The 20,294-nt window shown below is 52.7% G+C and overlaps 1 protein-coding gene across 1 annotated transcript in view; it reads right to left on the bottom strand.

Annotated features, from left to right (window-relative positions):
- Window positions 1–20,294, bottom strand: part of COL26A1 (collagen type XXVI alpha 1 chain) — a 143,068-nt gene that overhangs the window by 98,567 nt on the left and 24,207 nt on the right. The window contains exon 2 of the mRNA XM_040636553.1: window positions 2,846–2,968. Within this exon, the coding sequence (XP_040492487.1) occupies window positions 2,846–2,968 (123 nt within the window). The remainder of the gene's footprint in view (window positions 1–2,845; window positions 2,969–20,294) is intronic.

Raw genomic sequence — 20,294 nt, 5'->3', positions numbered from 1 at the left:
CTTCTTCCTCTCCCACTCCCCCTGCCTGTGTTCCCTCTCTCGCTGGCTGTCTCTCTCTCTGTGTCAAATAAATAAATAAAATCTTTGGGAAAAAAAAAAGAAGAACTAGTGATGTACTGCATGGTGACTAACATATCATAATTAAAAAAAAAGAAGAAGAAAAAGATGGTCCTAGGATCAGCACGTGGCGACCTGGTCATGGGAGGCTTCCTGCTGATGAGAGAGGCAGGAAGGCCTGGGAATTCAGCTCCTGGGATGCAGGGGAAGGAAGAGGGGGGAGTCTCTGTGACTTCTGCTGAAAAGAAAGCAGGGGCAGCATATTTTTCTTCATTTATGGATCCACTGGCCATCTTTCCAGCACAGCAGTTAAAAGCAAGACTTTTCTCTTAAAATGTAAAATGGACATACCCATGTACTTAGCCATTCCCCTTACTGAAGGAGTAATTATAAACACACTGTGTACAGCATGGCCCCCAGTTGAGAACCTCTACTATTGAAACATGAAAACTAGGGGCGCATGGGTGGTGCAGTCGGTTAAACGTCAGACTCTTGGTTTCAGCTCAGGTCATGATCTCAGGGTCAGGAGATCGAGCCTCGAGTCAGGCTCCATGCTCAGTACGGAGTCCGCTTGAGGTTCTCTCCCTCTCCCTCTGTCCCTCCCACTCCTGCTCTCTCTCTCTCTCTCTCTCTAAAATAAATATATAAATCTTTTATAATTATGAAAATTTCTTAAAATTATGAAAATAGAAAATCACCATTCGACAAGCATCACAATAATAATTATTGTAAGCAGAATCATCCACGAACACTAACATTAGGGGCTGGAAAGAGGATGAGAAATAGGATATTTGCATAGACTCAGAATTCGTCTCCGCAAGATACTTGTCAATGACAAAGGGAAGTCTAACTCCTTGGCAGTGAGCCAATCTGTCAGCCGCTGCCTCAACCAAGTGACCGACCACAACATCAGCAGGAAGGGGATGCATCGATGTGATGTACCCCTCAACAGGATGCCCCGAGAAGGACACAGCGTCACTGTGACAGTCCCCCTGCCAAAAACGCACTATCTCAGGCAAACCGAGGAAACATCAGACCAACCCAGACAGAGGAACACCTACAAAAGAACTGGCCGGTTCACTTAAAAGCATCAAGGTTGTGAAAGACAAAGACTGAGAAACTGCCCCAGATGGGGGGAGACCACAGAGACATGACAATTTAAATGCAAAATGGTGGGGGGGGGTGGATAGAAAGAGGGTATTATGGGACAGTCAGCAAAATGTGAATAAGGTCTACACTTAGTTTATAGTATTATATTATTATTAATTTCCTGGCTTAGAGAATTGTACTATGGTTATAAGAGATATCAACCTTAGAGATTGCTATGGACTCAATGTTTTTATCCCCCCCCATTCATATGTTGAAAGGAGGGCATTAGGAGGCGGGCCTCTGGGAGGTGCTTAAGTCACGAGCGGAAGGGTGGAGCCCTCACAGATGGGATTGGTGCCTTCATGAAAGAGACCCCCCACAGAGCTGCCCCTACCCTCTGCCATGTGGGCCTCACCAGACACCAACTCTGCCAGCCACTCCTCCCCCTGACTGGCTGGGCAGCCCGTGGCCCAGGACCAGAATCTCTGCCCCATTCACCGGTCCCAAGCGGATTCTGGCCGCTGGCTGCACGCTGAGCCCTGTAGGGGGCAGCACTGTGCCAGCACGGGCCTGGACTCTGGGGCTCACTCTCCACCCTTAGCGACGAAAACATAGCCAATTTATGATGACCCTGTGATGGTTAATTTCTGTGTCAACTTGGCTAGGCCAGAATACCCAGATATTCGGTCAAACATGAATGGATGTTGTTGTGCAAGTTTTTTTTGTTTTAATCGAAGTATAGCTGACATATAATATCCGTTTCCGGTGTTACAGCAGAGTGATTTGACAATTACATACATGACAAAGTGCTCCCTCTGATAAGTGTAGTCACCATCTGCCACCATACAAAGTTATTACAATATTATTGGCCATACTGTCTCTGCTGTACTTTTCACCCCGTGACTTATTTGTTGTGTGGCGGGAAGTTTGCACCCCTTACTCCCCGTCACCTATTTCGCCTGTCCCCCACTCCCCTCTGCCAACCACTAGTTTCTTCTATTTATGAGTCTGTTTCTGGTTTTTGTTTGTTCATTTGGGAAGGGATTTGGAATTTGAGAGGGGTGGTCCCAGGCAGAGAGAGAGAAGGGTCTTTGAGGCAGAAACCCAGGGCTGCACAGGTGTGGAGGAGAGGGGGTAAAGGAGGCTGGAGCTGGAGCAGGGACTAGAGGGATAGAGGACTAGGTGGCAGGGGACGTGGGGTCTCAGAGACCCTGAACGCTGGGCCAAGAATTCAGATCTCTCCCTGTGAATGCTGAGGAGGGGCCTGAGGGCTGTGGGTTGGGGCTGGTGAGAGGTGGGGCTTGAGGGGGCGGGGCGGTGGGCGTAGTTTGACGGGCGGGGTCGAGAGGGGCGGGGCCGAGAGGGGCTGTGAGGGGCGGGGCTGTGAGGGGCGGGGCTGTGAGGGGCAGGGCAGAGAGCGGCCTCACCTGGCCCTTCCTCACCCCGCTTCCGTTCTATGGTGCTCTTCTGCTCATCAAATGCTCACCGGATTGTGAAGTTCCTTCAGGGTGGGAAGCATGTCCCTTTCATCTTGCCCGCACATAATCCCCATGTTCTGTACACAAAAGGTGCTCCATAAAGGCACACTTAGCTCTTGTTTCCGAGCGTCAACCCCCCTCCCCGGCAGCTTGTGCTGGGGTTGGATTCACCCAAGGGAACAGAAAGGAAGGGCAGAGCTGGCCCGCCCCACAGCCTTTACCTCACGAGGTTGGCACAGGGCCCGGGCCACCGGCAGCTCTGGTACACACGCTGGACCACTGTCTCTGAGCCGTTCTGCACCTGGCAGGACACCGTCCGCGTCACCGTGTGATGGCACCAGTGCCTGTGGGGAAAGCAACAGTCATGTCAGCCCTTCTATTCCTGAGGTGCTGACTGTGGGTCAAAAGGCCGTGCTGGCCAAGGAGGGGTCCCTCCATAAGCCTGCTGGGGGGGGGGTGCTCGTTCTCCTGGGTAAGGGGTCCACTGAGACTCTCAGTCCAGGACTAAGGTGAAGGTAAAGTACCTGCACCCCGTGGCCACCAGGCCCTGGCATCCGTTGTTTCAGTCACCAAACACTCGGAATAAACCTCTGCCCACCGGGAAATCCCACTCTGGTGAGGAAGACTAAGAAGGACATGATTACAACCCACAGGAACACGGGGCCATAGGCACAACCAAAGGATGCACACGGGGAGCTATGGGAACAGAGTGGGGCACCGACCCCAGGTCCCGAGAAAGACCAACCAACTGGGTACCGAAAGGTAAAAGTCAGCCCACAGCAAGTGCAATCACACGTGGCCCAAAGGCTGGAGGAAGGGGAGGAGCCAGGCAGAAGGGGAGGAGCCAGGCGGAAGGGGAGGAGCCAGGTGGAAGGGGAGGAGCCAGGAGGAAGGCAGCGACAAGGTACCTGGCAGGCTAGATGTGGGTCTTATTATGAAGTCAGTGGGGAGCCCCTGAAGGACTCTGACCAGAGGAATGCCTAGATGGTTCTGAGTTTAGAAAAATTCCTCTGGTGCAGTGTGAGAGGTGCAGAAGTCTGAGCTGGGACGTGGCGGGGGGGGATATATGCAAACAGTATTGTGATTGGATCCAATGGCAGACAAGCCCACGCTCCCACCTTCCCCTCCCATCCCCCCATCCTAGAAATTTAAATCTAAAAATAAGTCCTTGTTGCGACATCAGCAAGATGGTGGGACAGGAGGTCCCCCACTCATATCTCCCTTCAGTAATGATAATTTGGCAGCCATCCATGGACAAAAATGCCCTTGCGGGAGCTTTAGGATTTTTGTAAACCAGGCATCTCATAAGGGGTTAATATCTGAAACATACAAGGAACTCATAAAACTCAATAGCCAAAAAACAAATCATCTGATTTTAAAATGGCCAAAGGACCTGAATGGGCATTTTTCTAAAGAAGACATACAGATGGCCAAAAGTATATGAGGAGGTGCTCGACATCACTGACCACCAGGAAAATGAAAATCAAAATGAGAGTTCGCCTCGCGTTCGTTAGGACGGCCATTATCAAAAGGACATGAGACGACAAACGTTGGCGAAGGTGTGGAGAAAAAGGAACTCTGGTACACTGTTGGTGGTAACGGATGTTGGTACAGCCATTACGGTAGGTTCTTGAAGAAATTAAAAATGGAGCTACCATATGACCCAGGAATCTCACTTCTGGGTATATATCCAAAGGAAATAATATCAGTATCTAGAAGAGATATCTGCACGCCCATGCTCATTGCAAAATTATTCACAACAGCCAAGATGGAAACAACTAAAGTGTCCATCCATGAATGAATGGACGAAGAAAACGTAGAAAATACACACACACACACACACACACACACACACACGCACACACGCACACACAATGGAATATTATTCAGCCATAAAAAAAAGATGGAAATCCTACCATTTGCAACAACGTGGATGAGCCTGGGGGACGTTACGCTAAGTAAATAAGCCAGACACAGAAAGACAAATACCATATGTGATCTCATTTGTACGTGGAATCTGAAACCATCCAACTCATAGAACCAGAGAGTAGAACAGGGATTGCCAGGGGCTGCGAAGTGTGAGGGACGGGGAGAGGCTGGTCAAAGAATACAAATGTCCAGTTATAAGATGAACAAGTTCTGGGGATCTAATATACAGATTAGATCTGTACGTATGTATATTATTATATTATCGGTATAGTGTATATATAATCACGTGGTGAGGACGATAATAATTCCATATTGCATGCTTGAAATTTGCTGAGTGTAGATCTTGAGTGTTCTCACCACAAAACAAACAAACAGTGCTAAGTATCTGAGGTGGTGAATGTGTTGACAATCTGTAGTAATCATTTCACAATGTACATAGATAGTGAGTCATCGCGTTGTATACCTTTGGGGGGAGAAAAGCATATCATACAACGTAAATATACACTTTTTTAATTTGCCACTCATAACTCAATAAAGCAGAAAATGTAAATAAAGAAAGATAAAAAGCAGTCCCTAACAGCACTGGAAAACAAGGAGCGGTGGGCCAGAAATTCTGAGGAACGCTTGAGAGACCGAGAGTGGGTGGCACTAAGCTGAAAGAGGAAAGCCCAATCCGAAACACGCAGGGAAGATTCCAGACTGGCGGTAAATGGGGGCGCAACTCGGGAGCAGCTGGTGTGGCTAATGGGATAGGGGAGGGACCCAGAGGTGACTGTCAGAGGACCATAGTACAAGGAGTCAGTCAGGTAGGGGCCAGATCCCTACCCCTGCTGGTGTCAAGAATCAGACATTAGATTCACGTGCCTTGTGGCAGGTGTGGTTGGAGAGGGCGCCTCAAAAGCTGATGACCCCCAGGAGAAGCTGAGATCCTCTCAAGTTTATACAACTCAATTTTTTAAAAAGATATTTGAGAGAGAGAGAGAGAGCAGGGGGAGGGGCAGAGGGAGAGGGACAGCCAGGCAGAGAAGCAGACTCCCCGCTGAGCATGGAGCCTGACACAGGGCTCAATCCCAGGACCCTGAGATCACGACCTGAGCCGAAACCAAGAGTCGGAAGCTGAAGCGACTGAGGCACCCAGTGCCCCTATATAACCGAATTCTTGCACACTCCTTCTCTACCCTTCACCTATACTACCAACTCTCCGAGAGGCAAAGCAGCAATAAATAATAAAGCAGAGACGAGCCAGTGGAAATCCCCAAATACCAAGAATTTTCAAAGCATTCAAGAAAAAAAAAGGCCAACACCATGAAAGAAAGGCAGCAACTCAACAGACGATGAATCACACCTCAGGAAAAGACAATAAAGCAAACCGATGAAGACAACTTTTTAAAACATAATTAGCATCCTCAAAGAGATAAGAGAATCGTGCCCTTGTAAAAAAATATTATGAAATGGAAAAAATGAGAGCTCTTGGAAATGAAACATACGACTGTAAAAACCAAAAGCGCAATAGATGGGCTGAAAAATCAGAATGGACACAGCTAGAGAGTAAGTGGATGAGCAGGAAATCCGAGCCATGAACTTTCCAAGGATGCACTACAGGGGGAAAAGGAGGTGGGAAATGGGGGGGGGAGGGGGAGGTGAGAGACCCAGAGGACAGACCACATGCCGACATATGTCTATCAGTAGCTCTGGAATCGGGGATCAGAGAGAGCCAAGGAAAGTACGTACTTGAAGAAAGAATAAAGAGAGTTGGAGAAAGACATGATTTCTTAATCCAAAAGAGCTCCCTGAGTGCTAAGCCACATGACCACAAACAGACATGTCGTGCTGAAATGTCAGAGCCCTCAGGATGGAGACAAAAATACCAAATGCTGTAGAAAGGAAAGTAACACAGATTACCTACAATAAACTGAAATTAGAGTTCTCGTCAGCAGCACCATATTCATCAAGAAACACAATGGTTTCGAATTTCCGAGGGGAAATTTCAAGCACCCAGAATTCCACACCCAGGCAAGCTCTCCTTCAAAGGCAAAGTCAAAATAAAGACATTTTGGGACTTGGAACTCGGAAAGCTTACCAGTCACCTTTTGGAAAGAATCACTGCAGGGTGTACTCCAGCAAAATAAATGAAGGATGCGGAAGAAATATATTAAATATGAGAAGCAGTTATGAGCAAAGAAAGAGTAATGCGATTTAATAACAGCCTAGCTCTAAAATCCAAAGTGATCTCAGTATGGAAGAGAGCCAGAAGAGGGACAGAAGGAACCAAAAGTTGCTGGGGGTTTTGTCTTGTTTAAGGAAAGGACATGGGTGCTTTGCGACAGGTATAGGTATAGCAGAAAAATACACAATTAAATATATCTTTCAATTTGAAGATAAATACTAGCAAGGATAGAAAGAGGACACAAAACTGACAAACTATGAAAGAAAAAAAATAAAGAAAATTTTATTAATCCAACAAAGTGCTAGAAAAGCAAGAAGGTAGCAACAGAAAACACAGTAATTAGAAAACCCTGGAAAGGGGAAGGAGAAGAAAAGAATCAACAAAGACTCGAGCAGAAATGCATGGCGTAGATTTACTTTAAAAAGTGAATCAACAAAATAAATCAATAAATAAAAATACAAAGCGAATGAACAAAACAGATTTTTAAAAGATCAAATCGAACTTATAACAATTCTTAATGAGAAACAAAAGATGCAAGAGAAGAGTTCCAAGAGATTTAAAATTATACATACATGTTATGTGTGATCTTGCATCAAGATTATTCAAAATCTGGACAATTTTCTAGGCAAATCTCTAATACCAACATCTGCACAGTCAAAAAGAGCACTGACGTAATTGAAAGTCCATCCCTCTCCCAAAGGCACCGGGAGACCTAGTTTAAAACCTGGCTCTGCCACCAACCTGCTCTGTGACTTGAGTAATGTGATGTCCCCTCTCTGAGCCTCAGTGAAATAAAAAGTCTTACCTTCAAGGTTATTGCGAGGGCTACGTGAGCAGATCCAGGTTAGTGGTGTATAAGTCACGCGGCCCTCACCACCTAAGCCAAGGTATCACTGACGGGCTGGCTACCGGAACCCCACAGTGTCCATAAAAGCCTAGGGACTGACCTTCCCATTTTGCAGCTGGGAGTAGTGGGCAGTTAAACCTCACTGCCCGTAGCTCGGACCTGAGGCTGAGCGAGGAAGGGAATCCAGCCTTCCAGCCCAGACAACCAGCAGGGTCCCACCTCCCCAGTACAAACCTCCACTCTTGCCTCTGCCAGATGGGTCTGGAAATTGTGCAAGATGGCGGCGGTCTGGGCCCTTCTTTTATCTGTACCGGGGAGCGTCGGTGCCATCTCAGGCACTGAGCACGACTCTCTCAGGGATGAACCAACCCAAGGACAATGCTCCATCCCGACATCCGCCCCTGGTAGTCTGGAACGGACAGACCGTCCAGCCGTCTCCAAATCACGCCAGGTCAGGGTTTTCTATAGGGAAACGAGCTGTGAATTGCAAAACATTTTCAAATGCCTCGATTCATCATCTGCAGACATTTGATCTTTTAATGGGCTATAAATGGCTTCCCAAAATCAAAACCTGGCCAAAAACAACGAAGAAGGCAGGCAGAGACAAGGGGAAAGGGATCCAGGCCTTCTCAGATGGAATTCAAAACCCCGTTCATCTCCAGGCACCACGGTTCCAGAGAATCTTGGTGTCAGGCACTCTGCTCCAGTGTGGGGTCCCTCTTAGGGTCCCCATGTCCTGAACGTGTCTCCCATTTGTGGGTGGCATCACAGTGCCACCCAACCCCACCCCTGCCCATGGTGGGTACATACAGAGCTGTATAGACTACAGAATAACTCCACCCAGAGACTGGCTTGGCAGGAGGCACATGTCCCTTTTAAGACCCTTCTGGAAGGACTGGCCCAAGAACATAGAATTCGGGAGTGGCAGGGCTGGTCCTCGAACAGCCGGGCAGTGAGGGTGCCCTCAGTAGCCTTCATCAGGATGGGAAGGGGCTGGCATTATCTTTGGGCAGCAAATGTCTCTTCCATACCTCCCCTCCCCCTCCACAGCTGATTTCTCATGGAGGGTCCAGGATGGGAAACTTGCTCTCAGCCTTGGGGACAGACGGGCTCCCGTCCAGGTCCCTTTCCTTATGAGATGAGGTCCACTCCCTGATGGGGTAGAGCCACTGACTTGGCCCTACTCCATCAGACCCAGAGGCCGCTCCTTCACCACGCTAAGTGTTTGGCTCCATGACTTGGCCGAGCTCCGAATTCTTAATTTAGGGTCCTTTGGGACAACAAGTGCTAAGTGGCTTCAGGAAATCATGGCACAATGGAATGGAGGTTCTTCAGGATACCCCCGGCCCATGCCCACCTCTGAATATAACTAACCCAGGGAGATGCCAATATGGCAGCTTCTCCTCCCCATAGCCCTGGTCCCACCCCAAGCACCCACCCCCAAGCCCCCCAGTTCTCCTATCTGAACTTTGCCTTGGGACTTGATCTCACTCACACTTTCCCGCCATCCCCAGGACCCTAAGCTCTGAGCCCAAACCAAGCTCTGACGGTGTCCTCTCTTCCCGGGAGGATCACCCAGTCTGCCGCCTTTCCCCTGTCCCATGCTCTGCTCCCCCTTCATGCTGAGTCACCTCACCCCAAAATATAGGCCCTACTTATCTGGACGGTGGTCACACATCATCATAGCCCATGGGACACTTCAAGACATACCATTTCAATCTGTCCGATAATGAGCGCGCATCACTCTCTAGACCCAACTGGGTCCATCTTGGCGACCAGCATCCCTAAACTCCTGGTCCCTTGACCCAGAACCCCCAGCGGCAAATTGCCGCAGACTCCACCTTCCCCTCCCTCACTCCCCATGGCCACTTAGTCCCCACACCAGACAAGTCCACCTCTTCCACCCCTCTCCCACTCCATCTTGATCTTGCACTTGGACGGCCTTGGTGCCTGCTGGTCTCCCAGCCTCCAGCCCTGTCTCCCTGCAGTGTCCTCTACATGCCACCAGAGGGCACTCCCTAAACCCCAAATCTGTCTTGTCCCTGTCACCTCCCTTCCCCATCCCCCACAGCTCCCACCCACCTCCCTGGTACCACCTCCTACCACACTCCATCTTGCCACTCACATTGTCACACTGTCCTCCCTGGCATGCCGTCCCACCATCTTCCATTTGGCCAACTGTTACCCTACGGGTCTTCATTCGGGCTCTGTCCCCTACCGGAAGCCCTCCTTGACCCCCTGGCCAGGAAAGGACTCCTGCCTCATGCTCCACAGGGTTCTCTGCATCCCTCAATCTTAGCCCTAATCATACTAGAAAGCCATAGGCTCCCAAGGACGGTGGACTCGGGGCAGGCCTCATAACGTTGTACCGATCTGACCCCAAGCCCTATGTCCCGGCAGGATTTCTCTCATCCACTTACACTCACTCACCAAAAACCGTTTCCTGGGCTCTGCTGGGTGCCAGGCCCTGAGCCCCAGCAAGCTCTGCCCCGCATGGCTGGGACCACCCCTCTCAAGGTTAAGGGTGTTGAGTTTCAGGCCCCCCTCCACCCAGCCCTGATCATTCTAACTACTTGGCCATACCCTGCCCAACCCCCAGAGGCCAGTTCCAGGGGTTCTGCGGGCTGGCTCGGTGCAAGGAGCTCTGTGAGAACCCAGGTTTGCAGCCTGAAGGCAATGGCCACGTGGATGGGCAATCTGGATGACTCTGAAACCACGCCCTGGAAGCAGAGCCCATGGGGCTTAGCTGGTCTCCAGATAGATCCAGGCAGGTCCTCGCCCCTTCCCAGCAGAGAAAGAACAGCTCTGGTTCAGAGACATCCCACCTGGCTTCTGGCCATGCAAAGACGCTCTCCTGCCAGCAGAGTCGGGCCCAGGACCCCAAGACCTGTTTGGGGGTTGGCAAAGCAGTCCCATGTACTGTTACGGGCTGAGATGTGTCCCTACCCCCAAATTCATATGTTGAAACCCTAACCCCCAGTAACTCAAAATGTGACTGTGTTTGAAGATGAAGTCTTAGGGCGCCTGGGTGGCTTGGTCAGTGAAGCACTGGACTCTCAGTTTCAGCTCAGGTCGTGATCTCGGGGTCGTGAGGTTGAGCCCCAAGTAAGGCTCCACGCTCAGCAGGCAGTCTGCTGGGGATTCTCTCTCTCTCTCTCTGCCCCTCCTCCAGCTCATGCTCTCGCTCTCTCTCGCTCTCTCTCTAAAATCAATAAATAAAATCTAGGAAAAAAAGTCTTTAAAGAGCGCGTTAAGTTAAAATGAGGTCATTAGGGTGGGTTGTAATCCAGTGTGACTGATGTCCTTATAAAAAGAGGAAATTTGCAAATATGAATGCAAATATGTACGAGGGAAGACGGCGTGAAGATGCAGGGAGAAGGCGGCCATCCGCGAGCCAAGCAGAGGGGTCTTGGGAGAAACCACCCTTGTCAACACCTCCGTCTTGCACTTCCAGCCTCCAGCACCGTGAGGAAATTCTTTTCTGTCATTTAAGCTGACCTCGCGTGGGACTTAGTTGTCGCAGCCCCAGGAAACTTGCACATACATGATCTCACGTAATCTTCCCAACAATTCTCAGGTTGGCACTTTACAGAGAAGAGAAGGAGCCTGAACCTCCAGGGGAGACAAGGTCACACACTGAGCAAGTGGTCCTTTTAGACCCTGAAGCTCGGTCTTCAGTTCCACGCTCCATGCTGTACCCACCTTGCCCACAAGGACAGCAGACGGTTAGGGAGTAGGTATAATATCGCCCGGCAGGTGCTTTGTGGCCCAAGTCCTTCTGGGAGCCATCCCACCCGCAAACCAGGAAGCTGGAGGGACAGCCCCCACTCTGCGTGTGAGACCACTGGGATGATAGTTCCGGCCCCTGCAAGGCTCTTGGGGCGGCCTGGAGCCACCTTGCTCCACCCCCCCTCACTTCAGCCCCGCATGGGAGTCGGACCTCCCGTTCTGCCTCACTCAGGCCTGGCCAGGAAGGACCGCTGCTATTCCACTGTCACAGATCAGGAAACGAGGCCTGGGGCGAGGGCATGCGGAACACGTCCCAGGCCCCCCAACGAGCAAGCCGATGCACACCCCAGATTCAAGCCCAGTCCTGAGCCGCTCGGCTACACCTGCCAGACGGACTTGAAAAGCACCCGGGGCTTGACAAACGGTGGTCTCTCCATGTGGGGCCACACTGCCTGGAGCGGGCCAGGCCACCGATGGTGCTGGAGGCAGCAGGCTGCTGATGGGAAGCGCAGAAGACCAGGAGCTGGCGCACAGGGGGGCCTGCGTCTTGGCAGGGACGAGGGATCCAGCTAGATCTCCCCAGCCTGGAGCAAGGAGCCAAATCTAACAAGAAGAAACATGACCGGGCGAACGTGGAGTCCGGCCCTGAGGCCCCAAAACCCAGCAGACGAGCCCCAGATGGGGCGCGGAGGTTCTCGCCAACAGTAAGTTCAGTGCGAGTCAGTGATGTGTGCTGTATTCCGAAAGGCAAAGGCAAATCTCCGGCCGTCTTCGTGCGGAATAACGTCGAGAACACCCTGCTCCCCTCCGCACCAGCCCATGGGGGTTGGACACTGGGCCGTGCCCCAGATCCCCCTCAATGAAGGGCTACCAGCACTCAGACCCTCCCAGTACTGCCTCAGGGCCCAGAGCTGCCTCGCCCGAGGTGCGGCTCTCCCCGGGGCGGCCCGTCCAGGATCTGGTCCAAGCACCAGTTGAAGGGCTTAGCTATATGGACATCGAGACAAGTCGAAAGGTCCACTGTAGCCGCAGGGCTCCCCGGGGAGGTCAGTGGTAGTTGTCGCCAGGTCTGCGTCCCAGCTCAACTTCTCCTTCTGACTCCCAAGTCTGTCCGCTCCCTTCCATGGTCACCGATCCCAGCACACATTCTCCGTGCCGGACCCTGTCTCAGAATCTGCTTCCCGGGGACTCAGCCTGGCATCTGCCGTGAGCCCCAACAGGGAAAGAAACCAACTGACACCCAGTGCACTGGGAGGAGAACAGCCACTGTCCTACAGGCTGGGGGGATGGGAGGCCGACCCGTAGAGCAGTGAGCATCCGTGGGACGAGGACAGCCCCAAAGCCCAGGATTTGGCCAGGTGGAGAAGTCTCTGTACTCCTCAGATTCACACCTGCCCTCTCCAGCAGGTAAGAACTGTCGGCAGTGGGTCCTTCCGATAGAACGAGCAGAAACACGCTGGGGGCCGTGGTGGGGGAAGGCGGCTCTGAGGGGCCAGCTCTCCACTGGATACAACTTCAGGTGAGACACGCTCAAGTCGCCCCAGGGGCCCAGAGTCAGGTAAGAGCATGGAGCCAAGTGGGAGACCGACCTCCAGAGACCAGACTGCCACGCAGTGTCTCCCAACAAGGCAAGTGTCCCTGTGGCTGGTGTTTCTCTCCATGTCTCTCTCCATGGGAGCCGCAGTCTGGAGTGACGGTTTCGTTTATGTAAGAGTAACTGAGTGGGTGTTCCACTCAGTCCTGATCAGTTTTTAGGGCCCAGAAACCAGTGGGAGCATTTGCATACGCAGAGAGATTTGCCTGTGTCCCCTGACAGATTTTTTGGATATGTCTATTTCTTTTTTTTTTTTTTTTTTTTTTTTTATTTATTTGACAGAGATAGAGACAGCCAGCGAGAGACGAAACACAAGCAGGGGGAGTGGGAGAGGAAGAAGCAGGCTCCCAGTGGAGGAGCCTGACGCGGGGCTCGATCCCATAACGCCGGGATCACGCCCTGAGCCGAAGGCAGACGCTTAACCGCTGTGCCACCCAGGCGCCCCAGATATGTCCATTTCGAGGCGAGACCAGGGAGGAATTTAAGTCGTTTTAAGGTCACTAACTTTCAGAGGCAAAGGCTGCTGATCAAAAGGCCAGCAGCAACCGACCCGATCTTTCTGTAAAAACAGGGGGGCGATGACGGGGACTCCGGGGTCCAACACCGAGGCCAGGTGGGAGAACGAGGCGTGTGGGTCCGGATGCGGGTCCGCAGGCCACGGGGAGCCAGCGTGCCCCCAGACAGCACAGCTGTGCCCCTTCATAACTGTCTGTATTCTTTCTCTAGCACTTTCCATGGTGGGGAATTCCTGAGGCCTCCCCCACCTGAGACAAGGCTGGAAAGGACCCCATATGAAACATCAGCCACTTACGGATTGCATTTCCCATTCGCACGGGGGCAGCTGAGGGAGTATACGATTTGGCCGAACAGACAGCGTGGTTTTGAGCATCTCAAGAGTGATGCACGATGACTTCCATTTATGGGAGCACCAGAGGCAACAAGTTGCCAGGAATCTGGTGCCAAACGTCTTCCGTGGGATCAGCGTTCCCGAGGCCACCTGCCAAGAAACACTCTGGCGACACAGATCCCACGACCAGAAGTGGAACTCACCAGAACTTTCATGGAGTGAGGCACCACACGTTTGTTCTGGGCCGACCGACAGTCTTCGTGTCCACCTTGGACCGTGAGCCATCTGGCCCGCAAGCGAGCTCCATAGGAAGCCAGAGCTTTCTGTGTGGCCAAGATCAGGACAGACCCAGTATAGTGTCTTTGGTGGTCCTTCTCAAGTGCACCGTCCCTCAAAACCACCCGCTGACTCGGGCCCAGGAAGATGCACTTGTAACAGGCTTCCCGGGGATGCCGTGGAAGGACAGTGACTATTTCCACCCACTGGAAGTTGGAACCGAAACAGGAAAAAGGAGCACTTGGAGGTGCCGGGCACTGAGACAAGCCTCTGACACACCTCCGCCTGCAATCCTTATAAAAACCCACCAGGGAAGAGCCACCGCATGCCTGTGTTCAGAAGAAGCCAGCCGGGCTAAGTAGCTTCCCCCACCCACCCCCGCAAGGAAAAACGTATGCTTAGCGATGGACTTGGTTCACGTGCGGGTGGGGGCTTCTTTCCTTGCAGACCACACTTGCAGCCACACTGAAGGGATGGCCTCATTCTCTGCCAGTTCTGCTTCCTGAGACAGAGACTCTGCTTGGCCCAGCTCCCCTGTCCATGCCAGGCCCCAGCAGGCCTATCTGCCTTGGGTCAGATGCCCACCCCTGGTCCAGTCAGGTGTGGGGAACTCACATGGCACAGAACAGGGGGCCTAGGGCCCCCCGTAGCAGGCACTCTGGGGGACTGTGTCTTTTAGAACAGACAGTGAGGGAGGAGGGTGCCTGCCTGACCTCTCATACATGACACGTGTGTCCCCAGTAGTCATCTCCTCCTCCTCCTCCTTCTTTGCTAACAGACCCCAGTTCTCTTCAGACTCTGGGCATCAGTAAGTTCAAAAAAGGTGGGTAAGACCATAATGTCATTGATTGAGGTGAGGACATGTTCCTTCATTTCTGGTCAGTGACAAGTAAGGGGAAGTCAACTGGAAATTTTCCAGGTGCTCCTGGAAAATACCATCCCCTATGGGGGAGGGAAGATTCAAGAAGAGAAGTTCAGGCCTATTTCTGAACACAGTTGTATGAGGATGTGATGCCTGGAGCTGTGGCAGCTATCTTAGAGCCATGAGGGAAAACAGCCTAGGGAGAGCAGAGCAAAAAGTAGGGTCCTTGAGCATTTGATGCTGCCGAATTAACCAACCCTCAAGCCACCCTTTTCTTAATATGTGAAATATTAAATAACTTTGTTGTTTCAGCCTACGTCATTAGGGCTTTTATGATTCACATTTAAAAGCATCCCAGACAAAACAACCTGCTGTCAAAGCATTGTTCTGGGCATACAAGGCGTACAAATGTGAGGCCAGCAGGCCTAGTTTGTGTCTTACTTGCCGTACTTACCACCTGCATGGCTTTGGGCAAGTCTCAACTTCAGAACCTCGGTTCCTCATCTGCAAAATGGGAGCCCACTTTCCAAGGGCTGCGCAAGAACATTAACGCCTATACGAATGGATACAGTCATGCCCAACTCTAGGCAGAGGGCGGGTATTACTACTATGCAGACTGCCAGTCCCTCAGTTCGGGGTTTTAGGCTCCTCAGGATGTAAACGTGTTGCTTCCATAAACTTCAGTGTAGGACGTGCTCTGGGACCCCGCCCCCCTTGACCACTGACCACTAGCCAAGGTGCTGGCTCCGGATAGTATGGGCCAAGGTGGCATCACCCCCTGTTCCCACAAAGGTTCACAGAGCCCCTGCCTCATGCAAGGGCCCAGACTAGCTGTGTGGCCACTGTGTGCCCTCACCAACCAGGGATGATGGGAAATGCCCGGGACGTGGGTGGGTCAAGAGAGCCAGCCCCTGGGGCCAGCCCCGCTCTGCCGAGCTGAACGGGCTTTCCCGTGCCTGAGGCTCAGTGGCCTCATCTATAAAATGGGGGAAACGACCTGCGGCCTGAGAGCAATAAGAATAAGCGAACGCGGAAGTACTTTGTCACTCATAAAGGATCATCGGTGGTAGTTACTCTCGTGGTTAATACCACAGCCAGGTACGGCCAAAAGCCATCCAGGGGACTGCCTGCGCGGAGTGCAAAGTCACTAGAACGTTCCCCTGAGGGCCCAGCCCCTTGGAACTCAAATGCCTGTCCCTGAGAGTCTCATGGCAGCATCGTCAGGGGGAGGAAGGCTTCCCTGTGCAGGAGGGGACGCGTGGAAAAGCCACCTCTCCCCAGCTCCAGCTGCTGCTGGGGGACGCTGTCTCCCACTCTGGGAAGCAGACAGAATTTGGTTGAGGAATATTTTCCGGAAAGCATCTCACAATGGACTTGGATGGAGGATTATGAAAGGTCTGCATTGCAGGGGGGGCTTGTAAAGATCACCTTGTCCCAATCCCCTCTTTACAGGTGAGACTACGAGCCCCCCCCCGAAGGGAAGGACCCATGGTGGCACAGCAAGCTGGTGGCAGAGTTGGGACGAAAGCCAGGACTCCTGGTTTTAATTCTCTCCCATCCTCCCACAATCAGCAGGGAGACTGGTTCCCAGTGTTCACTTGGGGGAGAAAAACTGATAAGAATCTGAAGAATGTGGCTGCCAAAAGGGACGGGTGGAACTTGGCATCCGATAGCCCGAAGATCACACACAATTACGACCCAGCAAGTCTCTGGTGAGCAGAACACCTTTTGGACCTGAGTCCGTTTCCAAAAAGAGCAGGGCTCTGCGTCCACACGCAGGGCCCAGCTGGGTGGCCCCCCCCGCAGCCCACAGCTGGCTTTGAGTCTCGAAGGAGCCCCTCAATCCCCCCGCAAAGGGCGGGCCCAGAGAACCTGAAGCAACTCAAATTCCAGCGGGGAATGAACACGGCATTCCGAATTAAACCCTGCTGTTTATGGAGTTCGCCTCTTCCTCAGGGTCGCGGCTTCTCCCGGAGCCTGCTTTGTCTCCCTAGCTCTTCGAGGCATCTTGCCACCAGCACTCATGGCTGGCAGCTCAGTAAACCAACCCCCTCCCCACCCTGCCAAGCGGGTTTTGGGGAAACATGGGTTCGACACCACTGGACCCGACACTTTCCACCTGAGACAAGTCAGTGGGTTCCAGAGGTCTTCCTGGAAGAGGAAGCCGGAGCCCTGGGGTCACAGTGTGACCGTGGACCGGCCCCATCCCTCTCTGGGCCTGTGCCTCCTCCTGGCAGCATTGGAACTGGCAGGGGGAGGCGGGGGCAGGGACTGCGGAGAGAAGCTGGGGGCTTTCAGAGGCCATCACGCTCACCTTGACAGAAGGGTCTGAGTGACGCTGCCTCTCGCCCAGAAGCCAGACTGTCGGGAAACCAAACTGGCCAAGTCAATGGCTTCTTGGTGCCCCCCAGCCAGCCAGGGCTAGGTTTCTACCGCTCACGGGGCTGAAGGTGCCTTTGCCCTCTCTCGGCAGGTCGTTCTGCCAACACCTGCAAAATCGTCCCTAAGCCAGGGGCCCCGTGAGAACTTCCAGCAAAACAAAGCCACTTGTGTGGGGCACGTGGTGGGCGGGTGCATGCTGCAGCCCACCAGCCCGGTCTCCCTGGCGGCTTCCGGAGGGCAGGTACCCCCCCTGAGCCCCTGCCTCCCCGGCCCCTGGCCCAGTGTAGCACACAGGGCCCATCCATGAACAGGTGCTGACTAGACAAATGAATGAAGAAAGAAGGGACGGTGATGGTGTGGCCTGAGGTCCCGCTCCTGCTGCCTTCCCCTGAGGTCTCCATAACTGAGCCCTGTCTGGCCTTCTGGTCGCCCCTCTCCCCAGCCTGAGCTATGCCCCTCCCCCCACCTGGGCCCTCAGCCCACAGCAGTGTCTTTTAGGAAAGCCCCCTCCTCCCCACCCAGTCCCTCCTCTCTCAAATCTCCCCTTTGGACAAACTGGACCCCCTCCTCTTGGTCCCCCCAACTGTGCCCACCTACTCACAGCCACTGTGCCCCCCCGGGGGGTACACCACCATCTCTTTCTGATCCCTGACAGCAGAAACCCATTCAACTTGTATCTCCGGGCCGCACCCGACATCGAGTCGGCAATAAGTAAAATGAACGAGTTCAGGGGGAGAATTAAACGTACGTAAACTGTGTGTTGGAAGAAACAAGTTTAGGATCTTTACATTCAAATTGTAACATACCTGACCACCAGATTCTTTCCCATGGGAAAGCAGCTTTGAAATTGGAATGAAGGCCCATCAGGGGCGCCTGGGTGGCTCAGTGGGTTAAGCGTCTGCCTTCAGCTCAGGTCATGGTCTCAGGGTCCTGGAATAGAGCCCCGCATCGGGCTCCCTGCTCAGCGGGGAGTCTGCTTCTCCCTCTGCCTGCCACTCCCCCCCCTCTTGTGCGCTCTCTGTCTCTCTCTCAAATAAATAAATAAAATCTTTTTAAAAAAATTAAGGCCCATTAGAAATAGGATTCCTTATGCAAATACTTGCTTTCCCAACACTTAGAGACTGTATATAATACACGAGGGAAGGGAAGCTGCGAGTCTTAAGAGGCAGAGGTGTTTGGGAAAGAATCCCGGCTCTGACCAGCCAAGGTGCACCGGGAGGGGCCCGCCCTTTTGCTGGCTGTCCTGCAACAGTGCTGTCCCCAGCCGGGCACCCTCAGCAGCCAGGGGACAGAGATCAGGAATCCGACACGTACCAGGGGTCCCTTGTCTCTCTCCCTACCCGGGACGTCCGCGCACTGCTCGGTCCCCAGGCTCCAACGCCAGCTCAGCACTCCATGTACCAAAACGGCTTCCTTCTTCTCTGGAAAGCGCCTCTCGGAGCCCTGGCCACCGCCTCCCCTCTCGCTCCTGAGCTCCCTCAGTCAGGGCCTCACGGGTCCCTCCCAGGACACACGAAATCTAATTTCCTGCAGACGCCCAGCGCTGGTGCAGGGCAGGGACGGAAAAGACCAGACCACGCCGACTCCGCGCACACCCAGCGTCCAGCATCAGTGTGACTCCAGACAGGGCTGAGGAACGAACGTTCCAAACACTCTGGAAACACCAGCAGGGCAGCTCTGTGGGGCTGGAGTGGCCCCAGGGGTTCCAGCCTCGGCCTGAGGCCACAGGAACCCAGTAGCACAGTTTTTAAGCGAGGGCACCACGAACAGAGCTGAGTTCCAGAAGGTTTCCCCCAGCAGCCCCGAAGCACACGGCCCCAAGACGGAAACTGTGATGGAAGGCAAACGTCCCTCTGGTCGGGCAGCCCACCTTGCCCTCACCTTTCCCCTCTCATCTGGCTGCTTCTCCCAAGGCATCCAGGCACCGCCGTCTGGCCACAAGAAAGGCACAAAATCACCAGACAGGATTCACAACTCTCTCTTGGCATCTAGTACTACGGAGCCATTGCCCCTCCAGCCCTGCTGATTAAAGGGCTGCAGGAACCCCTGCAGACAGACAGGGGGGTCCCCGCAAGGCCACCAGGAGGGGCGGGACTCCACACCCCGCCTGGTCCCAGCAGCCCTCGGCAGGGCCCGCTGAATGCACTTCTAGTAGTCTGTGGCTTTCGCCGTGGGATCAACAACACACAAAAGTAAATCCATTGAGAGCTTCAGAGCGCTCAGAGCCCAGCCACCCAACGGGCACACTTGGAAAAGCTGCAACGAATGACCTGTAGTTTTGCTGCTAGAAAGGCTTCTTGTAATCAGTCCTGTGGTGGGATCGCTGAGCTTCTTGGTTAGAATTCCTGGGGATAAGGTTTTCTCCCCTCCAGGAGAGACCTCACAGCGGGACATTTGGAAACACGTGATGGCGAGGCTTGGAAACCTGCTTTCTTTTTTTTCTTCTCTCTCTAAACCGCTTTACTGGGATACACTTGACTTACGAATCGTTGTATGTAATGAATGGATACAACTTGATGAATTCGGAGATGTGCATCCCACAAAGCAGCATGATCTGCCCCGCAAACATACCCAGCCCCTCCTTCTTATTTATTATTATTGTTATTTGTGATAAGAGCCCTTAAGGACGGAGCTACCCTCTTAGCAAGTGTTTAAGTATAGTGCATACTATTATCCACCAGCACTGGGCTGCACAGACGTCTCAGACACTCCTCTTGCATAACTGAGACTTGTACTCTTTTTTTTTTAAGATTTTATTTATTTATTTGAGAGAGAGAGAAAGAGCATGGGAGGGAGGGGCAGAAGGAGAAGCAGACTCCCCGCTGAGCAGGGAGCCCGATGTGGGACTCGATCCCAGGACCCTGAGATCATGATCTGAGCTAAAGGCAGACACTTAACCAACTGAGCCACCCAGGTGCCCCTGAGACTCTGTACTCTTGACAAGTGCCTCCCCGTTTCCTCCCTCCCCCAGGCCCTGGCATGCACCCTTTCACTCTCGGCTTCTACAAATTCGCCTCTTTGATTTTACAGTTTTATT

The sequence above is a fragment of the Ursus maritimus genome, unplaced genomic scaffold, assembly GCF_017311325.1.
Source record: "Ursus maritimus isolate PB19 unplaced genomic scaffold, ASM1731132v1 scaffold_2, whole genome shotgun sequence".
Lineage (NCBI taxonomy): Eukaryota > Metazoa > Chordata > Mammalia > Carnivora > Ursidae > Ursus > Ursus maritimus.
The sequence above is the reverse complement of the archived record's forward strand: the minus strand, read 5'-3'. Positions and strand labels throughout refer to the sequence as shown.